The 22,598-nt window shown below is 44.6% G+C and overlaps 1 protein-coding gene across 1 annotated transcript in view; it reads left to right on the top strand.

Annotated features, from left to right (window-relative positions):
- Window positions 1–22,598, top strand: part of LOC144752451 (uncharacterized) — a 156,541-nt gene that overhangs the window by 32,702 nt on the left and 101,241 nt on the right. The window contains exons 4-5 of the mRNA XM_078640375.1: window positions 6,921–6,968; window positions 7,781–7,846. Coding sequence (XP_078496501.1) covers window positions 6,921–6,968; window positions 7,781–7,846 — 114 coding nt within the window. The remainder of the gene's footprint in view (window positions 1–6,920; window positions 6,969–7,780; window positions 7,847–22,598) is intronic.

A 22,598-nucleotide genomic window follows, 5' to 3' on the forward strand; every position in this document is an offset into this window, starting at 1 on the left:
TTTTTCCCTTAGCCAACACACACGCTCTCGTCAAGGCAATCAGCTCAGCTGCTTGGGCTGAATTCTGTGTAATACGTGCTGTCTCCACTACTGTATGCAAAGTGGTAACAGCATAGGCTGCAGTCGTCTCGCCATTAGGAAGCTTGAAACAAGACCCATCCACCCATAGGATCCCATCCGGGTCCACAAGTGGTGTATCTTTTAAATCCATTATGCCTTTAGTTTCCTCCTCTGTACGAAGAAAACAATCATGCTGTTCTTGGGTATCTTTCTCTTCTGGAATGGGTAACAGAGTTGCTGGATTTAAAACATTACCTCGCTTGATATGTATGTGACTAGCCAAAAGCGTCAACTCATACCCAGACAAGAGAGCACTCGTGAGATGTTGCGTTTTCGTTCTGTTCAAAAGAGTATCCACTGCATGTGGTACCATAACAACAAGAGTGTGATCCAGTACCAATCCAGCAGATTGACGAATGGAGATTTCTGCTGCTGCTGTAGCCCTGAGACAACTAGGCAGTGACTTGGCTACTGGATCCAATGTAGCCGAAAAATAGGCACATGGCCTTTGTTTGTCTCCAAATTATTGGGTTAAAACTGACAATGCACAACCTTCTCTTTCATGTACATAGAGTATGAAAGGCTTACTATAATCCGGAGTACCTAACTCAGGAGCAGAACACAAAGCAGTACGTAAATCAGAAAAACTCTTCTGACATTCATCAGTCCAAGGAAGAGGTTGGGGTGTATCTTTCAGAGTAAGTGCCAACAGAGGTTTAGCCAACAAAGAAAAATTCGGAATCCACTGTCTACAATAAGAGGTAATGCCCAGAAAGGCACGCACCTCCCTTTGTGTGGATGGTGCAGACATTCGTGCAATTGCTTGAATACGTTCTGGGGTCAATCGCCTTCCCTCCTTCGACAAGAGATGACCTAAATAGGTAACCTCTTGGCGGCAATATTGTAATTTAGAGGGTGACACCTTGTGGTGCAAATCAGACAAATGTAGTAACAATGAAACAGTCACATCCTTACAAACAGCCTTGGAATCGGCAGCCACTAACAAATCATCCACATACTGAATAAGAGTAGCACCAGGAGGGAAGGAAAAAGCGTCAAGCTGAGATTTAAAAGCCTGACTATAAATGGAGGGACTCTCACAATAACCTTGAGGTGCACGTTTGAATCGAAAACTTCGGCCTCCAAGAGAGAAGCCAAAGAGATCCCTACTTTCCTCAGCAATAGGAATGCTGAAGAAAGCATTTTTGAGATCAATAACTGAGAACCAAACAGCCGAAGCAGGTATCATTGTGAGCAAAGCAGTAATTTCCGGGACAACGGGAAACTGCGGAACAACAATTTTGTTGACCTCCCGAAGATCAATCACAAAACGGTATACAGGAGGCTTAGAAGGATCAGTACGTTTCAGAACCGGCAAAACAGGACTGTTGCAAACATTTCCTCTCGTTTCTTCAACCACACCCTTCTGAACTAAATCATAGATGATAGCCAACAGAGCTCTTTCACCATCGTTAGAAATCTTATACTGAGGAATGCGTGGTAATTTAACATCGGGCTTGACAGCAACCACGTAAGGTGGAATTTTGAGCAAACCAACATCATTCGGACCCGTGGCCCAAAGCGTAGCCGGAAGTGAACGTAATTCAAGTGGCAGTTGATCCTTAGACAAATACATAGGCGAAACCAGTTTATCGCCCAAAGTAAGATATACACCAGAGGGGGAACAATACAATGTTGCATGGAGATGTTTCAGCAAATCCAAACCCAACAAATTCTCACCGCAACCAGTCGTTAAAATGAGCGGGGCTTCCAAATCATAAGGTCCAATGGAGATAGGCAAAGGACAAGAAACCGGGATGCGTACTGGGGCGCCAGAGAATCCTACAGAAACATTCGTTAAGCCAGACAAAGGTGCCCCAGGGAGTTTAGAGTGAATGATAGAACTTCTCATTGCACCAGTGTCCAAGAGAAATGGTTCTGAAACACCCAATGCAACAACATTAACATAAGGCCCATTCTGATCCACTGGAGCTGATACGACTCCCTTACTTTGCCCATGGCTGTCCTAGCTAGTATGAAAATCCTGATTTTCACTTTCACCATAATAGTCGTCATTGTAATATTGTGCAGACTGAGAATTCTGCTGGTCAAAATAGTTCATAGAATTCTGAGGGGGAAAAGAACGTTGTCCCTGAGACAACCCACCTCGCCCTCTACCCCTAGATGCTGACTGAAAATTACCACGGCCTCTCGACCCTGGAAATCCACCATTACGCTGCAATAAAACCGGACAACTACTCTTAAAATGACCTTCCTCTTTACAATAGGCACATTGATTAGGACCCAGCAAAGGTCGCGGAACAAAAGGTTCAGGTTTCTGTAACAATCTTTGAAACTGGGAAGGCTGTTGCAATTGGCGCTGAGCAGAATGAGGGGGATAAGCCTGTTGCAAAAGAACCTTCGTTTTTAATTCTTTAGTCTTTTTCTCAATTTTATCCTTTTCTTCCTTATCCCTGTTCTCGTAGTACTGAGCAGTAGCTAATATCTGGGCAGCCGAAGAAACGGCCCATAAACTTTCGGAATCTTTCAATTTATGCGATAGTTCTGGAAGTAAATTGAATACAAATGTATCCACAAATAATCGCTGTCCACCCTCAGTACTCATATCTTGACCACTATGGTTGATGAACGTCTCCTCAAAACGAGTAAAGAAATCAGAGACACTTTCATCTTTCTTCTGTTTACACGCAGCTAACTTATCCTAGTTAACACGCAGGGCGGGCATCATCATTTTCATTAAAGTGATGATCCTACCAGGTAATTCTGAAATCAAAACATCGGGTTTAGCACCTCCTACTTGCACTAGATCCGATGCAGTTATAGCAGCCCAGTTACCACCTAAGGCTTGGTCGTGGTCTTCCCTACGAATCCGAGCCCATAATGCTTGTGGGACTACGTTTCCCATCAACATATCAATATCAGTCAAATTCATAACGCACGCATCAACATTCTGGGACAGCTCTTTATAATATCCGGCAGGATTTTTACGAGGGTCTGGTAAAGACTGTTTAAGCGTCAACACCTCAGATGGTTTCCAGGGGACATGTACCCATATACGTTGGAAATGAGCTGGAACAGCTGCAATAGCGCCTGCCTGTGGAACCGCATCCCTCCATATCGGGGGAACTTCTCGCATAGGATAGTGTTTTACTTTATGCCGAACCGCAGGATCAAGTTCAAAAAAAGCCTGAGAGGAAAATAAGAATCTGAAAGTGACAAGAGTCTTGACGGCATCCTCAACATCGGGACCTACAATAAGTCCTTCAACAAATTTTGCCTGTATGTCAAACAAACCCTGAGGAGGTAAATCCAAATCCATATCTTCCCATCCTTTAAGAAGAGTATTACACATAACATCAAAAACATATCTCTGCTTTGGCGCATTCCACTGAAGAAAAGTATCCAGGATATCGCTCACACTATACTGTGGACCACTCATTATCCAATTGTGAGCAAGGGAGGCCAACCTAACTCGCTCGTCGGAACCTGGAAGTTGACTACGGGATTGTCTTTCAGACAGGACAGGAGTTAGGTTAAGACCCCCAAAGAAAGGGGAGAAAAGACCAGAAACAGTATCGACTAATCGTTTACGAACTGTAGGAGAATCCAACAGTAAAACAGGAGACAATGTATTAAGCACAGCAGGAGAAGAGCTAACAGTTACAAGAGGAACTGATGGTAAAGGAGATTGAGGTACAGAAGTCGGTGGCAAAGGAGGTGGGGTTGGAATAACTGGAAGTGGCAATTGTGGAAGAACCGGAACCACTGGTTGAACAACAGGTTGCTGAACAAGCGGTAACAGTGGTAACATTAGCACCTGGTACGTAAGGCGGAGGCCATCTCAATAAATGGGACAATAAGGGATCTTCGGCAAGATCCTTACTCTGTGGGGGAGTAGGCAACACAGGATAACATCTATCTATTGCCATACGATGCTGTCTTTCTGAGACTTCGAGCATCTGATCAGTCTCATTATTCTTAAAGTGCTGGGCAGCTTGTAAAATCGTCATATCTTGCGCTTTCTTATCTCTTTTTGCCTGTTTAATTTCTTTCTGTTTGGCTTCCTTGCGCCATAGGCAGAAAGAGTCAAACATTGCCGGCCGGGCTTTTCTTTTAAACAAAATTGCTTCTAGATTATCTAATATGTCAGGCTCAAAACTACCATTTTGTGGCCACTGCAGAACACCATCTTTCTTCGTATATCGGAGCCATGTTTCATTAAAAATAATGGAGCCGATACCATGTTTCGAATAAAGCTCATAAGTGGGAGTTCCAACCGGAGGAATTGGACAAGAGTCCTCCAGCCAGGAATCCCTATTACAGTCAAAACAGCAAAACTTCCTAAACTTACTAAGCCCAGGCATTTTGTAACGGACTGGACTATTCACAAAATTCAAGGGGGTTAAGGCAATGATCATAGCACAAACGTACTTACCCCTTGGCTTCGACTAATGCAAAAGTCGAATAACAAAAACAATACAAAAGGGTGGGCGCTACCCACGAATACTTAACTAAGTGTTTTCTCACGCCAAAAGAGGTCCGTCTAACGTCTCGCGATACCAATCATCACCAGAGGGCCAAGGCAGGGCGGCAGTCAGGGCTGCAGTCGTCAGCGGCCGTCGGAAAGGAGTAGCCGCGCTGTAAAAGACCTTCGGTCCACTTCGACATACAGGGGTCGCTTGACGTGGTTCGCGAATCCTCCAGAATTATTTCCCTGCGAGGCTCCTCACGACCCTCGGGCTGAACCGCTACCACTGAAGCCGCCCCACGTTGGGCGCCAGTTGGAGAACCGGGCCTTATGGGCCGAGCGGCGCAGGGAACGCCTAAAATCTCCCGGTTCACCTGCCTTGTCAAACAGAGACACGAGACACTCTGTTAGGCGTAGAAAACAGGGTTTATTAGCTGCAGCTATGCACAGTTATCCAAGAAGTACATAAGTATATTCTTAGGAGACTGCCACTTAATTCCGTGGCGTACAATCTTTTATAGCACACATATTTACAATGTCTACTCCCAATACATACAAAACTGACAAATAGAAAGAGTTTGAAAACAAGCTATCAAGTATCTTGAATACGCCCTTCTTTTCAGACCCCGTAGTCACTCCTCCCCCCAAGTTAATCAGTGTTAGTGCCCACAATTCAATTTACAGGTGGTAGGACGTGTTCGTATGCCTCAAAGTATAGTTGTTTAATAGGAGAATACAAGAAGAGAATAGCGAAGGCCAGTCAAATATGATAAAGTAAGAAAAGAATGTTGGGACCCAAACAGTCGACTAAGACAAGGATCAATCAGTCTAGACATGGATTAACAAACTCGGCCAGTCCCTGACATTGGTGTGGTAAACAAGGACAAGGGGTTACTTTTTAACAGAAGAGACGCATAGCAGCTGGACAAGCAAAAACACTCCGTTCGCCGTGCTGCCTGAGTGAGGGCAACACAAAATGGCGACGGACACAAAATGTCGGCTAAATACGTAATGAAGTCGAAAATCACAGAACCTCAGGGTAAAGGTCAGCCAAGGTCTCGCAGCCTCCCGCCCGCCAGTCCCAAAAGGACATGTGCTCTTCCATGGTGACTATAGGGGCCAGAATCCACACCGGCAGCTCCCTATGGAAGGGGGCCCATCGCAGTATCTTTTCCACGAACCGCTGCCAGATACCTGCCGTGTGGCATACCACAAATGGTAGGGCCTCGTCTGCTCCCCGTCCCTGCATCAATGCAACCTGTAACGTCCGCACGTTTTCTCTACCGTCCAGAAGTTTCATCTCCCAACTATCTGCGTCCGTGAACCACCGGGCTGCCGGCAGTAGTAGTGCCGCGTAGTAGTATGAATCAAATCTCGGTGCCTCCAGACTTCCCTCCTCCCAGCTTCGGACAATGGTATGAAGGGCGACCCTGCTACGACGTCCCGTCCAAAGTAGAGACGTAAGCAACGTGTTAAGTGTGCGGAATACTCGCGGCGGGAGAGGGCACAACGAGTTCTGGAGGACGTAAAGCGTCCTAGGGAGCATTACCATCTTAGCGACGGCTATCCGCCCCATAAGGGAGAGCGGCAGGGAGTTCCAAAAGGACAGAGATTGCTGTAAGGACTTAAGAATCCGATCGACATTCGGGCCAACAACTGTGCATCTGTTGGGGCCACCTGAATTCCGAGATAACGGAACGCCTCCTGTTCCCAGCGCAGTCCAAGGCTCGGCAGATCTGTTAGCGGCCCTGGACCGTATCCCGCCAAAGGGAAGATCAGGGACTTACCACGATTAAGTTTCAGACCCGAAGCCTCTCCAAAGCGGTCCAGGTGTTGCAGCAGGATGGGTAGCGAGTCCCGCGGGGCCATCCCCACACATTGTATTTAAGGTATTAACACAATTTGTAGGTTAGACTGGTGTGCACAAAACAGAAATAGTGTTTCCACAGGTTTTTATGACATTTGCATGAGTAGTGTGTCAACGTAAAAATGTACAAGACATGAGTGTATTCTACTGGAACATTTTAAGGTCACTAAATGAATGATCAAAGTGTGTAATGATTACTGTTTGGACAAATAATTATAATACAAATCCTTTAAAAAAAATGTGGAATTAGCTCAAGCTTTTGTTGTTGATAAAAGAATGTGATTTTACATGTTGCAATGATGTATTACTTTGTCATAAATGCAGTCTTAGCCCCTTTCATCACACTTAACACTACTTTTACGAGGATCTGGCCTTATTTAAATAAAGGTGCCACTGCAGTCATGTGTTTTATAGAGACTATGATTGCACTTGTGAAATCTGTACATTAATTTTCATAGTTTGTCATTCATAACAATTCTTTCTGACTTTTTCTGTTGCCTTTAGAGTCTGCCTCCTAGTGCAGTGGATGGCGAAGAGGGCACAAAGGACACAGTAAGTAGTTTTATTCTCGAATATATACTGCTCTTATGATAACAGTCTAAAACATTTCCCAGTTCTTTGAAACTAAATGACATCAGCTTAGACTTCCTAAAAGTAGAATTAATTGATAGAATTGTTCATATTGTTAAGTATCTCCAGTTAAAAAGCGATTCAATGTAATTCATGCTCATTTTCTTCCTCTTCACAACCTAAAAGAAGCTCACTGATTTAGCTCTTAATTCCAAATCTCTCAATCTCTATCTCTTCACTTGTCTATTTTATCATCGCGTGTTTTTCTAGACATGTATTATTTTCAACAACGATTTATATACTGTAGTATACAAAAAAGTGATGGCTAGAACGCTTGAACTAATTTCAGCTATTGTTAATTACTCGGGCTGAATCTCAGTCAATCGTTATTTTGCATATCACTGGGATTAATCTGAATTAGCATGGTGGACAAAAGAATGATGGGTTGGAATGCTACACCAAGCGACTGCCAATGGTTAGACTAATTGCAATCATTCCTTCCATCATATTTTATGTTATGTATATACTGTTACAATTTTTAGACTACTCATACACCTGTCCATTTCCCGTCACCCAAATGTATTTCTTGTGGAGGTGTTCCCATAGCTCTATTTCTTAAAATATTTTCTGACTAGCATTTATGACTCCATCCCAAATGTAAGGAGGTAAGGGACATTAGAAACCCAGTGACCACATTAGATAAACTTCAATGATTTGTGAAATCCAAATGCCAAATTACCCCACACATAATTTTATTTTGTTGTAAAAGTTAGTTCTTTTTATGTTTTTTTCAGGTACCTACAACAAATGTTGCTGACCAGAAGCTGGATCAGACAATTGAGGAAAAACCACTTGAAGAGGTTAGTATAATCAGTCTGTTGATATATGTTTGTGAAAAACTCAAGAATATCCTGTTTGGCACCGATTTTGATCATGCTTACCATGCTTAGAGGACTAGAGATACCCTTTGTCCATTATCAATGAGAGACAAGGGCCTGGTTCTAGGGTTAGATTTTCCAAACTCACAACCATCTTTGTTTTGCTGAGGCACACATTTTAGAGTCATTTAAGACTAAAGTCTTGTGCACAGACTTTGGTACTTAGTATGATCTGTTCCCGATATTCCCTTCACATGCTCACCCCTCTGTTCACTGATTTAGGCAGCCTTTATTAATTCTTTAATTCTTTGCTCCTTTAGTCAAGTCCACTCCTCAGACATGAAGTACCATCTCTCCAAGGTCATTTTTCGTCTTTTCCACAATGCAGCCTTTTAAACACATTCACTTCCTCATATATATAAATCATCCCTGCCATTTCTCTGTGATTCTTGAATATGTATTTGCTGTTGCATAAACCCAGTTTAAAATATTTTGCCATAGTATATTTACAATTGTACATTATGGGTAATGAGTTTATAGTGCTGTTCATTTTGTTTACTGTGCCTCCTCAAATTCATATAGAAATTCATGAAATTGACCTGCACAAACACAAATTTGTAATAGAATGCCCAACCAAGGTATCCAAGGTATTAACATATTCATAGTTTAGAATGGGGAGTTCCGTGGAGAGGTTGTGTTTCTGCAACTTTCTCTGACATTTAAAAGTGTTTAATTTCGGGTCACCCTGAAAGGCACATCCACTAAAGAGCACTCTCCCTTCTCATTCCTGCGTCCAGTGTGGTACCACAGAACCCATTTTGGAGATTATACTTCCTTCTCGCAGAACTCAGTCATTGTCCTGCGAACCTGCAGCCTAGTCAGGTGTGTTCCATTGGGGAGGTCGTCCGCTGACCTGCCTCCATTACCTACCTGACGCTAGGCGACGGGGACTGAATACCATCCTCCGCAGGGTGCTGGAAGCTGGTGGGTAGGCATGCCTGGACAGCTGGAAACCAGAGCTGTGTGCTGTGGAGTGTGGCTGGGGCAGGCCCGCAATAACCTTTCAGGCCACCGGAGCTGCCTCTTTGCGATATCCTGCAGGCTACAAGCCTACTACCTGGGACCTGATTAGGCCTAGCAGCAGTGAGATCTTGGGCGTCTGTCATGGGGGTTGGAGTGGCAGAGCAAGGAGAGAGACTGCCCATCCTAGTTTGGTTGCTGCTGTGGCTACCGCAGTCTTGTGGCTGCAGCTGTGGTGCACAGGGGCTGCTGAGGCATGCTGACTCGCTGCAAGGTGTGCGGACCACTGTGTGATTAGGGACAGATGCCTGCCTCAACACAGGGGACTTGGATCAAGTCAACTGTCCCGTGGCACTGTGGGCTGCACCCGCGCTTACAGGTGAGCCACCCCTGCTATTTTGCCACAGTGAAACCTGAGGCTAGTATATTTACAAGCACTCATTATCGGGAATGAGTTAATAGTCGTGTTTACTATTCATACCATGAATTTTTAAATTTGCTTGGGGATTCATATGAAATGAGTGACAGTACCACAAATTCAGATATTAACACAGTCATAGCTCGGAATGGGGAGTTCCATGCAGAAAGAGAATTCCCACAAGTTTTGCTGACATTTCAAAGTCCGAACGTTCCATGTAAACATGTACAAGACATGAGTGATTTCAGTTTGAGTAACCTAAATGGGCCCCCGGTGAATTACGGCATCATATATCTAAAAACCCTTATCATCAAACACTCTACAATGCCAATTGATGATGATTGTTAGAGATGTAGGAGGGTGCAAATAGAACTTTTTTTATTTGCACTTGATGGCTTTGGTAAGGGCTTCGACATGAGCGGCAGAACTATATATGATTTCTGCTTGACCTAAACAAGATAATAAAAATTAATTTTCAGAAACAATGTAGAATTAGCATTAACTGTTGTTGGTGATAAAATAATTATCTTCCATATTATGTGATGCTGTATTATTGGTTCACAAATGTAGTATAATACCCTTACAGCATGTCCAACACTGCTTTTATATGGGTCTGCCCTTGTGGACATACGGACACCACTGCACTTGATTTGATCAGAGAGACTAAAAATGAACCTGAGAAAACTTTCAATAATTACCATAGTTTGTCTGTCATGGAGAACACTTTCTGACTATCTCTTTTACCATTAAAGTCAGCCTCCAACTGTAGTGGATAGGGAAAAGGCCCTGAGGGGCATAGTAAGCAGTTACTTCTCTAATATGTATACTGTTTTTATACTAAAATCTAACATTGTTCCCAGTTCAGTGTAGATTAAGTGGCTCAGAGAGGATTTATTAAAAACTGAGTACAATTGCATGGCTGTTCACCTTGTTACATATTGCCACTCTAAAGGCCATTCACTGTCATTCATGCATATTTTCATCCCCCTAACTCCCCTTGACTCTTAACTCCTTTACCTCTATATACCATACTTCACCCCTTCACGTAACCCCTTATTCACCACTTTTGCGCTTCATCCCCAGTTGGTATATAATAGTATTGTATACTTTTTCCAGGTAGTCATGAGCTTTCCATGACATCTGCTATTTTCAAAAATGATTGTATACCAAGACAAGTCTTGGAGTTCTCATACAGTTATCCATTTCCCATCAGTGGAATTAAATCTTTGCAATGGTATTGACATACCTCCATTTCTTAAAATTATTGTTTGGCCTTCACTCATGTCTCTGTCACCAATGAAAAAAGATCAAGGGCGTCACACAACCAGTATTCATCACAGATCAATTTTGATGGATTTGTGAAAGTAAAGTGGATATAAGGAGCACACCTAATTGAGTCTTGTTGTAAATGTTAAGGGTATTTCTTTTTTGTTTCTTCCAGCCACCACCTCCTGATATTGCCATCAAGAGGCGGGATCAAGAAACTGAGGACACATCAATTAAACAGGTTAGCATACTCAGCCTGTTGAAATGCATTTGTGCAAATCTTAAAGATATCATATTCGGCACTGAGGCACTGATGCTTATCACACAAAGAGAGAGGTAGAGACACATTTTGACCATCATCTACCACAGACAAGGACCTGGTTCCCTTGGTTCCTTTGTTAAATTCTTCATTGTATGGACCTTCTTGGCTTTGCTGATGCACACAATTCAGAGCACATAGAGACCTTTGCCTTGTGCATTGGTTTTGGTACACAATGAAAACTGTCCCAGACTATTCCCTTTGTCTTACCTATTTACATCTCAATGCTGTGGTGTGGTCAGTCTTTATCCACTGTTACAGTACTGCTCCTACTGTGCAGTCCAACCCTGAGATATAAGGTTCCATCTGTCAAATCTCATTTTTCATCTTTTTCTACATGTGGCCTTTCAAATACATTGTCATTCTCTGTGCTGCTGTTTTATGATTTGTGGATATGTATTCTTGTTCCATAAACTCAGTTTCAGGTTATTTTGTCTCAGAAAAACTGGAGACTTCCATATTCACGTACTCATTATGTGGAATGAATTATTATTGGTGTTCAGTGCTCATACCTACACCTTTTGGAGAGTCACAAAAATAAGTAACAGTACCATGACTTACTAATAGGATTCCAACACATTGTATTTTTTTTAAAACTTTATTTTGATTATACAACATGTATAGAAACATTCCCCCCTTTAAATGGCATCAATAAAAAAGACGTGCAGATAGTTCGATGACGTCATTATGGCACTGGTGGGTACAGGCGTCACAGGTCAGGCTGAGTCCATGAGGAATGAGAGAATCATGATATAAACAGGAGATGAACATGAGGAAGCAGCCAAGCACGACACAATAAACAGACGTAGCAGTCCCTCTCCCCCTCTCCCTCCCCATCAGACCTCGACCTCTCTGGCGAGAACAGTTCATCACTAGTCCCACCCGAATCACTCAGAGACAACCCTGAAGTACACATCACTCGCCAGGCGAGTAGGTCATCCTGCAATTTCTCGTCCCTGCGTGTACACTGCATATGTGTCTCCTCGGCCAGGGACCACTCCCTGACATCCCTAAGCCAGACAGGCACCTCAAGAGCCCTCCGCCCCATCCAGGTAATCGCTACCCTACGCCTCGCCAGTACCAGCATTAATTGCAATAGTTTGTAGGAAAGGTTCCTTTTCTTGGGCTTGGGGACCAAGGCTTGCAGGCAGTGAAGCGGAGTCAGGTCTATTAGAAGGCCGGTGGCAGTGATTATATGTTCCACCACCTCCGTCCAGAAACTCCTGACTAATGGGCAGTCCCAAGCCAAATATAGGAACCCCGCCCCCTCCATACCACATCTGGGGCAGTTGTCCCCCCTATCCCCCGAAATACGCTTCAATGAAATCGGAGTTAGATAGGTGCGATGCATGAAATTGAAGTGTGTTAGTTTGAACCGCGCATTGCACGATACCTTGCGTGTGAGACTTCCTATACGCTTGCGCTGCCCCTGGTCCAGGGCGGCACCGAGGTGTTCCTCCCAAGCCCCCCAGGAAGGCGGGACCGGCGGGGTTGAATCCTGTGTCATGGCTGAATACAGCAAGGAAAACAATCTACGCCCTCTACCACAGGAAAGAAGGATGTTCAGGGAATGCGACATCGGGGGCGCGTCCGGGAATTGGGGCCAGGTCACTTTCACCACATCTTGGAGGCCCCGGTAGTGTAAATATGGCCCCCCTCTAAGTCCAAAGGTCTCCTCAGCCTGTTCAAAGGACAGGAAGGACTCACTGGGGTAAAGGTCAGCCAAGGTCTCGCAGCCTCCCGCCCGCCAGTGCCAAAAGGACATGTGCTCTTCCATGGTGACTATAGGGGCCAGAATCCACACCGGCAGCTCCCTATGGAAGGGGGCTCATCGCAGTATCTTTTCCACGAACCACTGCCAGATACCTGCCGTGTGGCATACCACATATGGAAGGGCCTCGTCTGCTCCCCGTCCCTGCATCAATGCGACCTGTAACGTCCGCACGTTTGCTCTACCGGCCAGAAGTTTCATCTCCCAACTATCTGCGTCCGCTAACCACCGTGCTGCCGGCAGTAGTTGTGACGCGTAGTAGTATGAATCAAATCTTGGCACCTCCAGACCTCCCTCCTCCCAGCTTCGGACAATGGTATGAAGGGCGACCCTGATACGCCGTCCGGCCCAAAGTAGAGACGTAAGCAACGTGTTAAGTGTGTAGAATACTCGTGGGGGTAGAGGGCACAACGAGTTCTGGAGGACGTAAAGTGTCCTAGGGAGCATTACCATCTTAGCGACGGCTAGCCGCCCCATAAGGGAGAGCGGCAGGGAGTTCCAAAAGGACACCGATTGCTGTAAGGACTTAAGAATCCGATCGACATTCCGGGCCAACAACTGTGCATCTCTTGGGGCCACCTGAATTCCGAGATAACGGAACGCCTCCTGTTCCCAGCGCAGTCCAAGGCGCGGCAGATCTGTTAGCGGCCCTGGACCGTATCCCGCCAAAGGGAAGATCATGAACTTACCACGATTAAGTTTCAGACCCGAAGCCTCTCCAAAGCGGTCCAGATGTTGCAGCAGGATGGGTAGCGAGTCCCGCGGGGCCATCCCCACATATTGTATTTAAGGTATTAACACAATTTGTAGGTTAGACTGGTGTGCACAAAACAGAAATAGTGTTTCCACAGGTTTTTATGACATTTGCATGAGTAGTGTGTCAACGTAAACATGTACAAGACATGAGTGTATTTTACTGGAACATTTTAAGGTGACTAAATGAATGATCAAAGTGTGTAATGATTACTGTTTGGACAAAAAATGATAATACAAATCCATTCCAAAAAAATGTGGAATTAGCTCAAGCTTTTGTTGTTGATAAAAGAATTAGATTTTACATGTTGCAATGATGTAGTACTTTGTCATAAATGCAGTCTTAGCCCCTTTCATCACGCTCAACACTACTTTTATGTGGGTCTGGCCTTATCTAAATAAAGGTGCCACTGCAGTCATGTGTTTTATAGAGACTATGATTGCACTTGTGAAATCTGTACATTAATTTTCATAGTTTGTCATTCAAAACAATTCGTTCTGACTTTTTCTGTTGCCTTTAGAGTCTGCCTCCTAGTGCAGTTGATGGTGAAGAGGGCACAAAGGACACAGTAAGTAGTTTTATTCTCGAATATATACTGCTCTTATGATAACAGTCTAAAACATTTCCCAGTTCTTTGAAACTAAATGGCATCAGCTTAGACTTCCTAAAAATAGAATTAATTGATAGAATTGTTCATATTGTTAAGTATCTCCAGTTAAAAAGCGATTCAATGTAATTCATGCTCATTTTCTTCCTCTTCGCAACCTAAAAGAAGCTCACTGATTTAGCTCTTAATTCCAAATCTGTCAATCTCTATCTCTTCATTTGTCTATTTTATCATCACGTCCTTTTCTAGAAATCTATTATTTTCAACAACGATTTATATACTGTAGTATACTAAAAAGTGATGGCTAGAAAGGTTGAACTAATTTCAGCTATTGTTAATTACTCGGGCTGAGTCTCAGTTATTTTGCATATCACTGAGTTTAATCTGAATTAGCATGGTGGACAAAAGAATGATGGGTTGGAATGCTACACCAAGCGACTGCCAGTTGTTAGACTAATTGCAATCATTCCTTCCATCATATTTTATGTTATGTATATACTGTTATGATTTTTAGAATACTCATACACCTGTCCATTTCCCGTCACCCAAATGTATTTCTTGTGAAGTAGTTCCCATAGCTCTACTTCTTAAAATAATTTTTCTGACTTGCATTTATGACTCCATCCCAAATGTAAGGAGGTAAGGGACATTTGAAACCCAGTGACCACATTAGATAAACGTCAATGATTTGTGAAATCCAAATGCCAAATTACCCCACAAATAATTTTATTTTGTTGCAAATGTTAGTTCTTTTTTTGTTACTTCCAGGTACCTACAACAAATGTTGCTGACCAGAAGCTGGGTCAGACAATTGAGGAAAAACCACTTGAAGAGGTTAGTATAATCAGTCTGTTGATATATGTTAGTGAAAAACTCAAGAATATCCTGTTTGGCACCGATTTTGATCATGCTTATCATGCTTAGAGGACTAGAAATAACCTTTGTCCCTTATCAATGAGAGACGAGGGCCTGGTTCCAAGGTTAGATTTTCCAAACTCACGACCATCTTTGTTTTGCTGAGGCACACATTTCAGGGTCATTTAAGACTAAAGTCTTGTGCACAGACTTTGGTACTTAGTATGATCTGTTCCCGGCTATTCCCTTCACATGCTCACCCCTCTGTTCACTGATTTAGGCAGCCATTATTAATTCATTAATTCTTTGCTCCTTTAGTCAAGTCCACTCCTCAGACATGAAGGACCATCTCTCCAAGGTCCTTTTTCGTCTTTTCCATGATGCAGCCTTTTAAACACATTCACTTCCTTATATATATATAAATCATCCTTGCCATTGATCTGTGATTCTTGAATATGTATTTGCTGTTGCATAAACCCAGTTTAAAATATTTTGCCATAGCATATTTACAATTGTACAATATGGGTAATGAGTTTATAGTGCTGTTCATTTTGTTTACTATGCCTCCTCAAATTCATATAGAAATTCATGAAATTGACCTGCACAACCACAAATTTGTAACAGAATGCCCACCCAAGGTATCCAAGGTATTAACATATTCATAGTTTAGAATGGGGAGTTCTGTGGAGAGGTTGTGTTTCTGCAACTTTCTCTGACATTTAAAAGTGTTTAATTTCGGGTCACCCTGAAAAGCACATCCACTAAAGAGCACTCGCTCTTCTCATTCCTGCGTCCAGTGAGGTACCACAGAACCCATTTTGGAGATTATACTTCCTTCTCGCAGAACTCAGTCATTGCCCTGCGAACCTGCAGCCTAGTCAGGTGTGTTCCACTGGGGAGGTCGTCCGTTGACCTGCCACAATCACCTACCTGACGCTAGGCGACGGGGACTGAATACCACCCTCGCAGGGTGCTGGAAGGTGGTGGGTAGGCATGCCTGGACAGCTGGAAACCAGAGCTGTGTGCTGTGGAGTGTGGCTGGGGCAGGCCCGCAATATCCGTTCAGGCCACCGGAGCTGCCTCTTTGCGATATCCTGCAGGCTACAAGCCTACTACCTGGGACCTGATTAGGCCTAGCAGCAGTGAGATCTTGTGCATCTGTCATGGGGGTTGGAGTGGCAGAGCAAGGGGAGAGGCTGCCCGTCCTGGTTTGGGTGCTGCTGTGGCTACCGCAGTCTTGTGACTGCATCTGTGGTGTACATGGGCTGCTGAGGCATGCTGACTCGCTGCAAGGTGTGCGAACCACTGTGTGATTAGGGACAGACGCCTGCCTCAACACAGGGGACTTGGATCGAGTCAACTGTCCCGTGGCACTGCAGGCTGTACCCGCGCTTATAGGTGAGCCATCCCTGCGCCACTACAGTAACACTAGCACTGTGGAACGTTCTGTGGCCTAGAGTTCATACCCTAATATCAGTCTATAGATTTTTTGGATTATCCACCATCATGTTCAACTGTAGTTTAACACAGTAGGCCCCTTGAGACCTGGGTTTGCTCCCCCCATTTTTCTCCTGGCAAATCTTGGACCACAGGACTGGCTCCGGCACTCTGACTTCTGGCACAGGCGCTTAGCCATTTTCTTACCAGCCCATAGCATACCAAAAGGATAAAACTGATCATCAGCAGTCCATGACAAGTTTTTGAAGAGAAAAAAAAACCAGCAGCAAAAACTGATGATGAGGATGGCGCCTCTCTCCCTAAGGGTGAGGGGGCACCAACATAGGCTCCCCAGATATCTTTACATTGCTCCTAAATATGCAAAGTAGCCTGCAGGCAACAAATAAGAAAATGTATACACATATCGCGATCTGTCTTCATGCAGCACCGCATGGACAGAACTGGTGAACATATACATGGCGCAGAACTTGACATATCTGAATTGGAGGATGGCCCTGCTGCATACTCCAAAATGCACCAATACCTTGAAAAACGTCTTGATGGAAGTACCAATCATTAAACATAACACACACCAAACATAAAGATCTCGAGCCATGTTTGCTCCACAATGAGTTGCACATTCTGGGGGTCCCAGATTCTATGACTGTTAGACTGATGGAACTGTTCATAGGAAAGATGCTCACATTCTTGTTTGGCAAAGAGAAAAAAACTTTCCTAGGCAGTAAATACCAGTAGCATTACATTAATTTATTTTTGACATGGTGTGGGGGATAACCCAAGCTCAGTGCAATCAGTCAGCAACTATTTAAAACATATACATTCTTTTTTATTGAAATTTATTTAAAAAGTGAAACATTGGAAAGCAAAAATTCAAGACATTTACATACAAGTGCATATACAGCAAATATAACGTATTTACCATAGGTTACGAGCGGTAAGCACTTTGTCCAAAACAATATAGACATACACAAATACAAAAACAACAATTATACATAAAGATGATTCTTGGAGAAATGTATAAAAAGGTTGTAAAAACTAGGCAATTGACATGTTGTGGCTAGATGGTATCAATTCTGAGATCTCAACGCGCGTTTCGGCACTGGACGTACCTTCATCAGGAGAGCCACAGAGGAATATCCTGAGAATGGATCAAAGAAGATATTTGTGGTTATATAGATCCGTCCAAACATGATTCATGTAACACAAATTCGGATATACATATTATTGCACTGAGCTAAAAAATGGTGGAGTGATATTAGTCTACTCAAAAGTTGCCATGTGACACACAATAGACAAACAAACGTGAGTGTAGGAATCAGATAGTCAAAAAACCATCACCAAAAATTAACGAGGGGCGTGTACGACGGTGGGCTGGCCCTGCCGGACTTGCAATTATACTACTGGGCGTCTCAGCTGCAGGTTATTAACGATTGGGTTTATGCTGACAGGTCGGAGCCGGCCTACAGAGTGGACCTGTTTGTGATGCCGGGCGACAATTGTGAAGCGCTGTTATACACCCGGAAGACCCGCGCGGATTGACCCTCACACACCAAGGTGGTGGTACAATATGGGAGGGAGGCGAATAGGTTCCTGGGGTGGACGGGATCCCTGACGGGTAGGACTACCCTGTGGATTGCGGAACAATTGAGTGAAGTGACTCGATTGAAGGGCTTTAGGGGCCGGCGGCTCATTGGAATTGACTACTTGGGAGCCGTGTGGAGGGGAGACGCCCCCCGCTCCTTCGAATACCTGCAGACAGAGTATGATCTCCAGGATTCGCAGCGCTACCATTACTTACGCCTTATCCACGCCATACGATCCCATGTTCGTGGCGGCGCATCCATCCCGGAATATTCCCCCATGGAGGATCGTTTACTCCTGGATCCCATTCTTGAAAAGCCCACGTCCTCGATCTACCGGAAGTTGATCAATAACATACCCGATCCACTGGTGTCCTTAAGGGCGACTTGGGAGTGTTATCTGGGCCCCTTGGAAGACGACGACTGGCAAGACGCCCTGCAGAATCCCTGGGAGATTGCGATCCGTGTTAGGTTCAAGCTTATACAGCTCAAAATCCTCCATCGGGTGTACTACCCTCGCACCCTACTGCATTCCTGGGGTGGTTGTCAACCTGCTTTGTGTGCACGCGGGTGTGGGGAGGAAGGATCCTTCTTCCACATACTGTGCAAATGCCCGGGGATTGTCCCCTATTGGACCAAGGTCACAGATATAATGGCGGAGGTGGTGGGCTCCCCGGTCCCGAGGGAGCCCAGATGGTTGCTCCTAATAATTAGGGGGCCAACTGATTGGACCAGGTATGAAGAACTCTGGCTGGCAATGTCGACGGGAGTTGCAAAACGTAATATCGCCAGGGCCTGGGGGGTGTCGGCCCCTCCGCAGTGGGACCAGTGGGAGCAGGACCTCGATTGGTGTCAGAGGGCAGAGGAAAACAAGTAGGGGTGCCCAAAAAAAGTGGAAGAAGATTTGGGGGCCCTGGAGGAGATATAGGGGAATGGGGGGCGGTCTGGGGTAACGGGTCCAACTCTGCATGTTCTGTTATTGATCGAAAGTGACTATCCTGTGCACTGTACACCCTTTTTTGTCTGATGCAATATAACCAATGGATTGACATGTTGCATGAGCATTATTAATAAAAAGAGTTTTTTTTAAAAAAACATCACCAAGATAAATATATTTGAGATTGTGAAAAAAAGATTTGGATCACCTCAGTGTTATTCTAGGATATAGAAAAACCTGAAGTAAGAGTAGAATTCTAGCTGGTGATTACCAATAGGACCCTTAAGTATCAAGATAAGAAAGATGAGAACTTACAAGCTAAAATGGGTACGATGGCCAGAAAGGATTCAATGGTCCAGGGAAGGAGGTAGTCATGGCTTCCACTATAGAAGATCTATAGTCGGGAAAACGATAACAGCAACTGAGACAGGGGGAGCATCCCAGGGTACTTACTGATTGTCTTACTGCTCTATGTAAGGTTATTTTACTTAGTGCCTCCCCCCTCGCTGCACTAAGTCCCCTCCGCCTCCGCTTGACTACAAAGGGGCATTGGTAACTTGTCCCTTGGTTTCCTGCTAGATGGGGGTCAGAAACCTGAATCTCCTGAATTAAAACTCACCCCAGCCGAATTGAACGCTGCTTGAGGTGATTACTAACTTTGTCGGCCATTTTGGAGTGGGCTAGCCTTTGAAGGCACCCGATTGGACACTATATAAGGGGCTTCGCCGCATTGGTTCTTCTACCCTGTAACTGTCATCCCTCCTGAGGCTTGAGCCGGGAGGTTGTTGTTTTCTGTGTTTAGCTAAATTTTAAAACTGCACGCTCTTACTAGCTGTCCTTACAGCGTTTTAACTGCACTTTACTTAGCTTGATCACGAAGCTAAGCTGTTCTTGGTTTGCCTCCCCCCTCGCTGCACTAAGTCCCCTCCGCCTCCGCTTGACTACAAAGGGGCATTGGTAACTTGTCCCTTGGTTTCCTGCTAGATGGGGGTCAGAAACCTGAATCTCCTGAATTAAAACTCACCCCAGCCGAATTGAACGCTGCTTGAGGTGATTACTAACTTTGTCGGCCATTTTGGAGTGGGCTAGCCTTTGAAGGCACCCGATTGGACACTATATAAACGGAAGACCATGTCTCCGCGCAGCGGACGCGATCAGCGGACGCGCCGGACCTGCACCGGAGTCGCGCCAGAGTCCTGCCCGTCTGCGCCCGTCAGCGACCAGTATGCGGCCGCAGACGCAGGTACTGTCACCTTGGGCATTCCCCCTCTCACAACATATGACAGCGCTAGGCTTAAATCCCTGCGACCTCTACGCTGTATTATTCCATCATGTATTAGCGCTGCTGCCAATCACATCTTTCCACTGATGAAATGTTCACCTGACCTTCCCGGCAATGAAGAACATAACTGCCTTCTTCAACAGACTACTTCTTTGCAGACACGCTTAAAAGCTGGCCTGCTAAACTGCCGATCCTTAGTCAAACACTCCCTTGACGTATTCCATACTTTGGAAGAAGATAAATGGGATGTATTGTTTCTCACTGAGACGTGGTTAGGAGATGACACCAATCCTGCGTTACATCTAGCAATCCCGCCAGGCTATAATATATTATGTGCCAACAGACAGAGCTCACACCCCGGGGGAGGAGTGGCCATAATATATAGAACCCATTGGTCTATTTCGTCTTTTGCCTATAATCAAGTAGAACGCATTGAAGCGCTTCCTTTTTGTATTAATATTTCGCCCAATTTTACATTCTCCGGCCTCCTGGCGTATCGACCTCCCAATTCCAAACCATCCCACCTTCCAGTCTTCCTGGATTACACCCTACAAGCGTCACTGCGTTATGCCAATGTCACCCTCCTTGGGGATTTCAATCTTCATGTTGACAATATAGAGGATACTGCCTCCCTTAATTTCCTGTCCTCTCTGGCTGACGGCGGACTGAATCAAGTTGTTAGTGGTCCAACGCACAAAGCAGGCCACACTCTTGATTTAATCTGTACGAACTTAGAAGGCCTAGTCACACTCAATCCTGTTCCTATAGTCTGGTCGGATCACCTGCTTGTACCTTTCATATTTCCCTGCCACTGCACAAATCGTCATGTCCGTCCGGCTAAACAACTGGGCAGAAACTGGAGTAGGATTTCTCCTGATAGCCTAGCCCCTCATCTCTTATCTGTTGACCACTTTGACATGAGCCTTGACCTTGATACACGATTAACACACATTAATGACCACATTACTTCGGCAATCGATCAGATCGCCCCTATTAGGCCCATAAAAACCTATCGCTCTGCTCCCTCGGCCCCATGGTATTCGAATGATCTTCGCAAGCTCAAATCAGAATGTAAACATCTTGAGAGACGTTGGAGAATCACTTTCTCATCAGATCGTAAAATTCTTTACAAAGCCGCCTTGAAAAACTATAGGAAGAAGATCATTGAACATAAAAGAATATTCTTAGAAGAAAAAATTAATTGTTCCCAAGGTTCATCAAGGGAAATATTTGAGACAGTCAGATCCTTCACAGATCCCCTGGCATTGAAACGACCTCCAGTGGTATCACAGATTCTCTGTGATAATCTCTCTGTCTTTTTCGAGAATAAAATAGCCACCATTCATGACTCTTTCCCTACCAACACCTCAGTATATAAAAGTCCTATACCCGTCTCTCTATCTGGCCCTGAGTTCCTGTTCGTTGATTTTGCAGAGATTTCTCTGGAACAATCTCTCGCAGAACTTCTTAAAATTAAATCTGGCTCTCCGCTGGACCCATGGCCGGCTAAACATTACAAATCCTTAGCTCCCATCCTTAATCCCTTTCTGAACAGAATATGGAATGATTCATTACAGCTGGGAGTTTTGCCCGACACCTGGAAACAAGCACGCCTGGTTCCGATAATTAAGAAGGCCAGCGCCGATCCCTGTGATCCTGCCAACTACAGGCCCATTTCTCTACTGCCTGCCCCTGCTAAAGTACTAGAAAGACTTGCTCAACAACAACTAGCTAGCTTTCTCGAAACATCAGGTGCCTTTCACGATTCTCAGCACGGCTTTAGACCAGGATACAGCACTGAGTCGGCTCTCATCGAGATGTCAGACGCAGTAAGATGGAGGCTGGACGAGGGATCAAGAGCGGTATTGGTGCTGCTGGACTTGTCGGCAGCATTCGACACCGTCTCCCACCCCCTCCTCCTTGATCGCCTGCATTCAAAAGGTATTCAGGGCACGGCCTTAGGATGGATTTCATCCTTCTTGTCTAGCCGGACCCAGGCAGTGTTTACCCCCCCATTCATTTCTGAAAGTCGTCCGCTTCGGTGGGGAGTCCCTCAGGGCTCCTCGCTGAGCCCCCTCTTATTTAATGTTTATTTTTCCCCACTTTTTGATATCATCGCCCAAACTGGTATAAAGGTCACCTCCTATGCTGATGATATCCAGCTTATGTTTTCTTTCAATAACATCTCTCCCTCAACTTTTGATCCATTAAAAAATTGTCTTCGTACAATTGCTCACTGGATGGACAATAATTTTCTTAGATTGAATGCTGGGAAAACGGAGGCTCTATTTTTTCACCAGCCTTCTCCACTGGACCCTAATATTTGGTGGCCTACCGACTTAAGTACTCCCCCCCTCCCAAAAGACTCTGTGAAGAATCTTGGAGTGAGATGGGACTCCAACCTCACTTTTCATCATCAAGTGCATACAGTCTCCACTGCCTGTCTAGCCAAGATTAGAATGATAAA

Source organism: Lissotriton helveticus, chromosome 5_1, assembly GCF_964261635.1.
Source record: "Lissotriton helveticus chromosome 5_1, aLisHel1.1, whole genome shotgun sequence".
Lineage (NCBI taxonomy): Eukaryota > Metazoa > Chordata > Amphibia > Caudata > Salamandridae > Lissotriton > Lissotriton helveticus.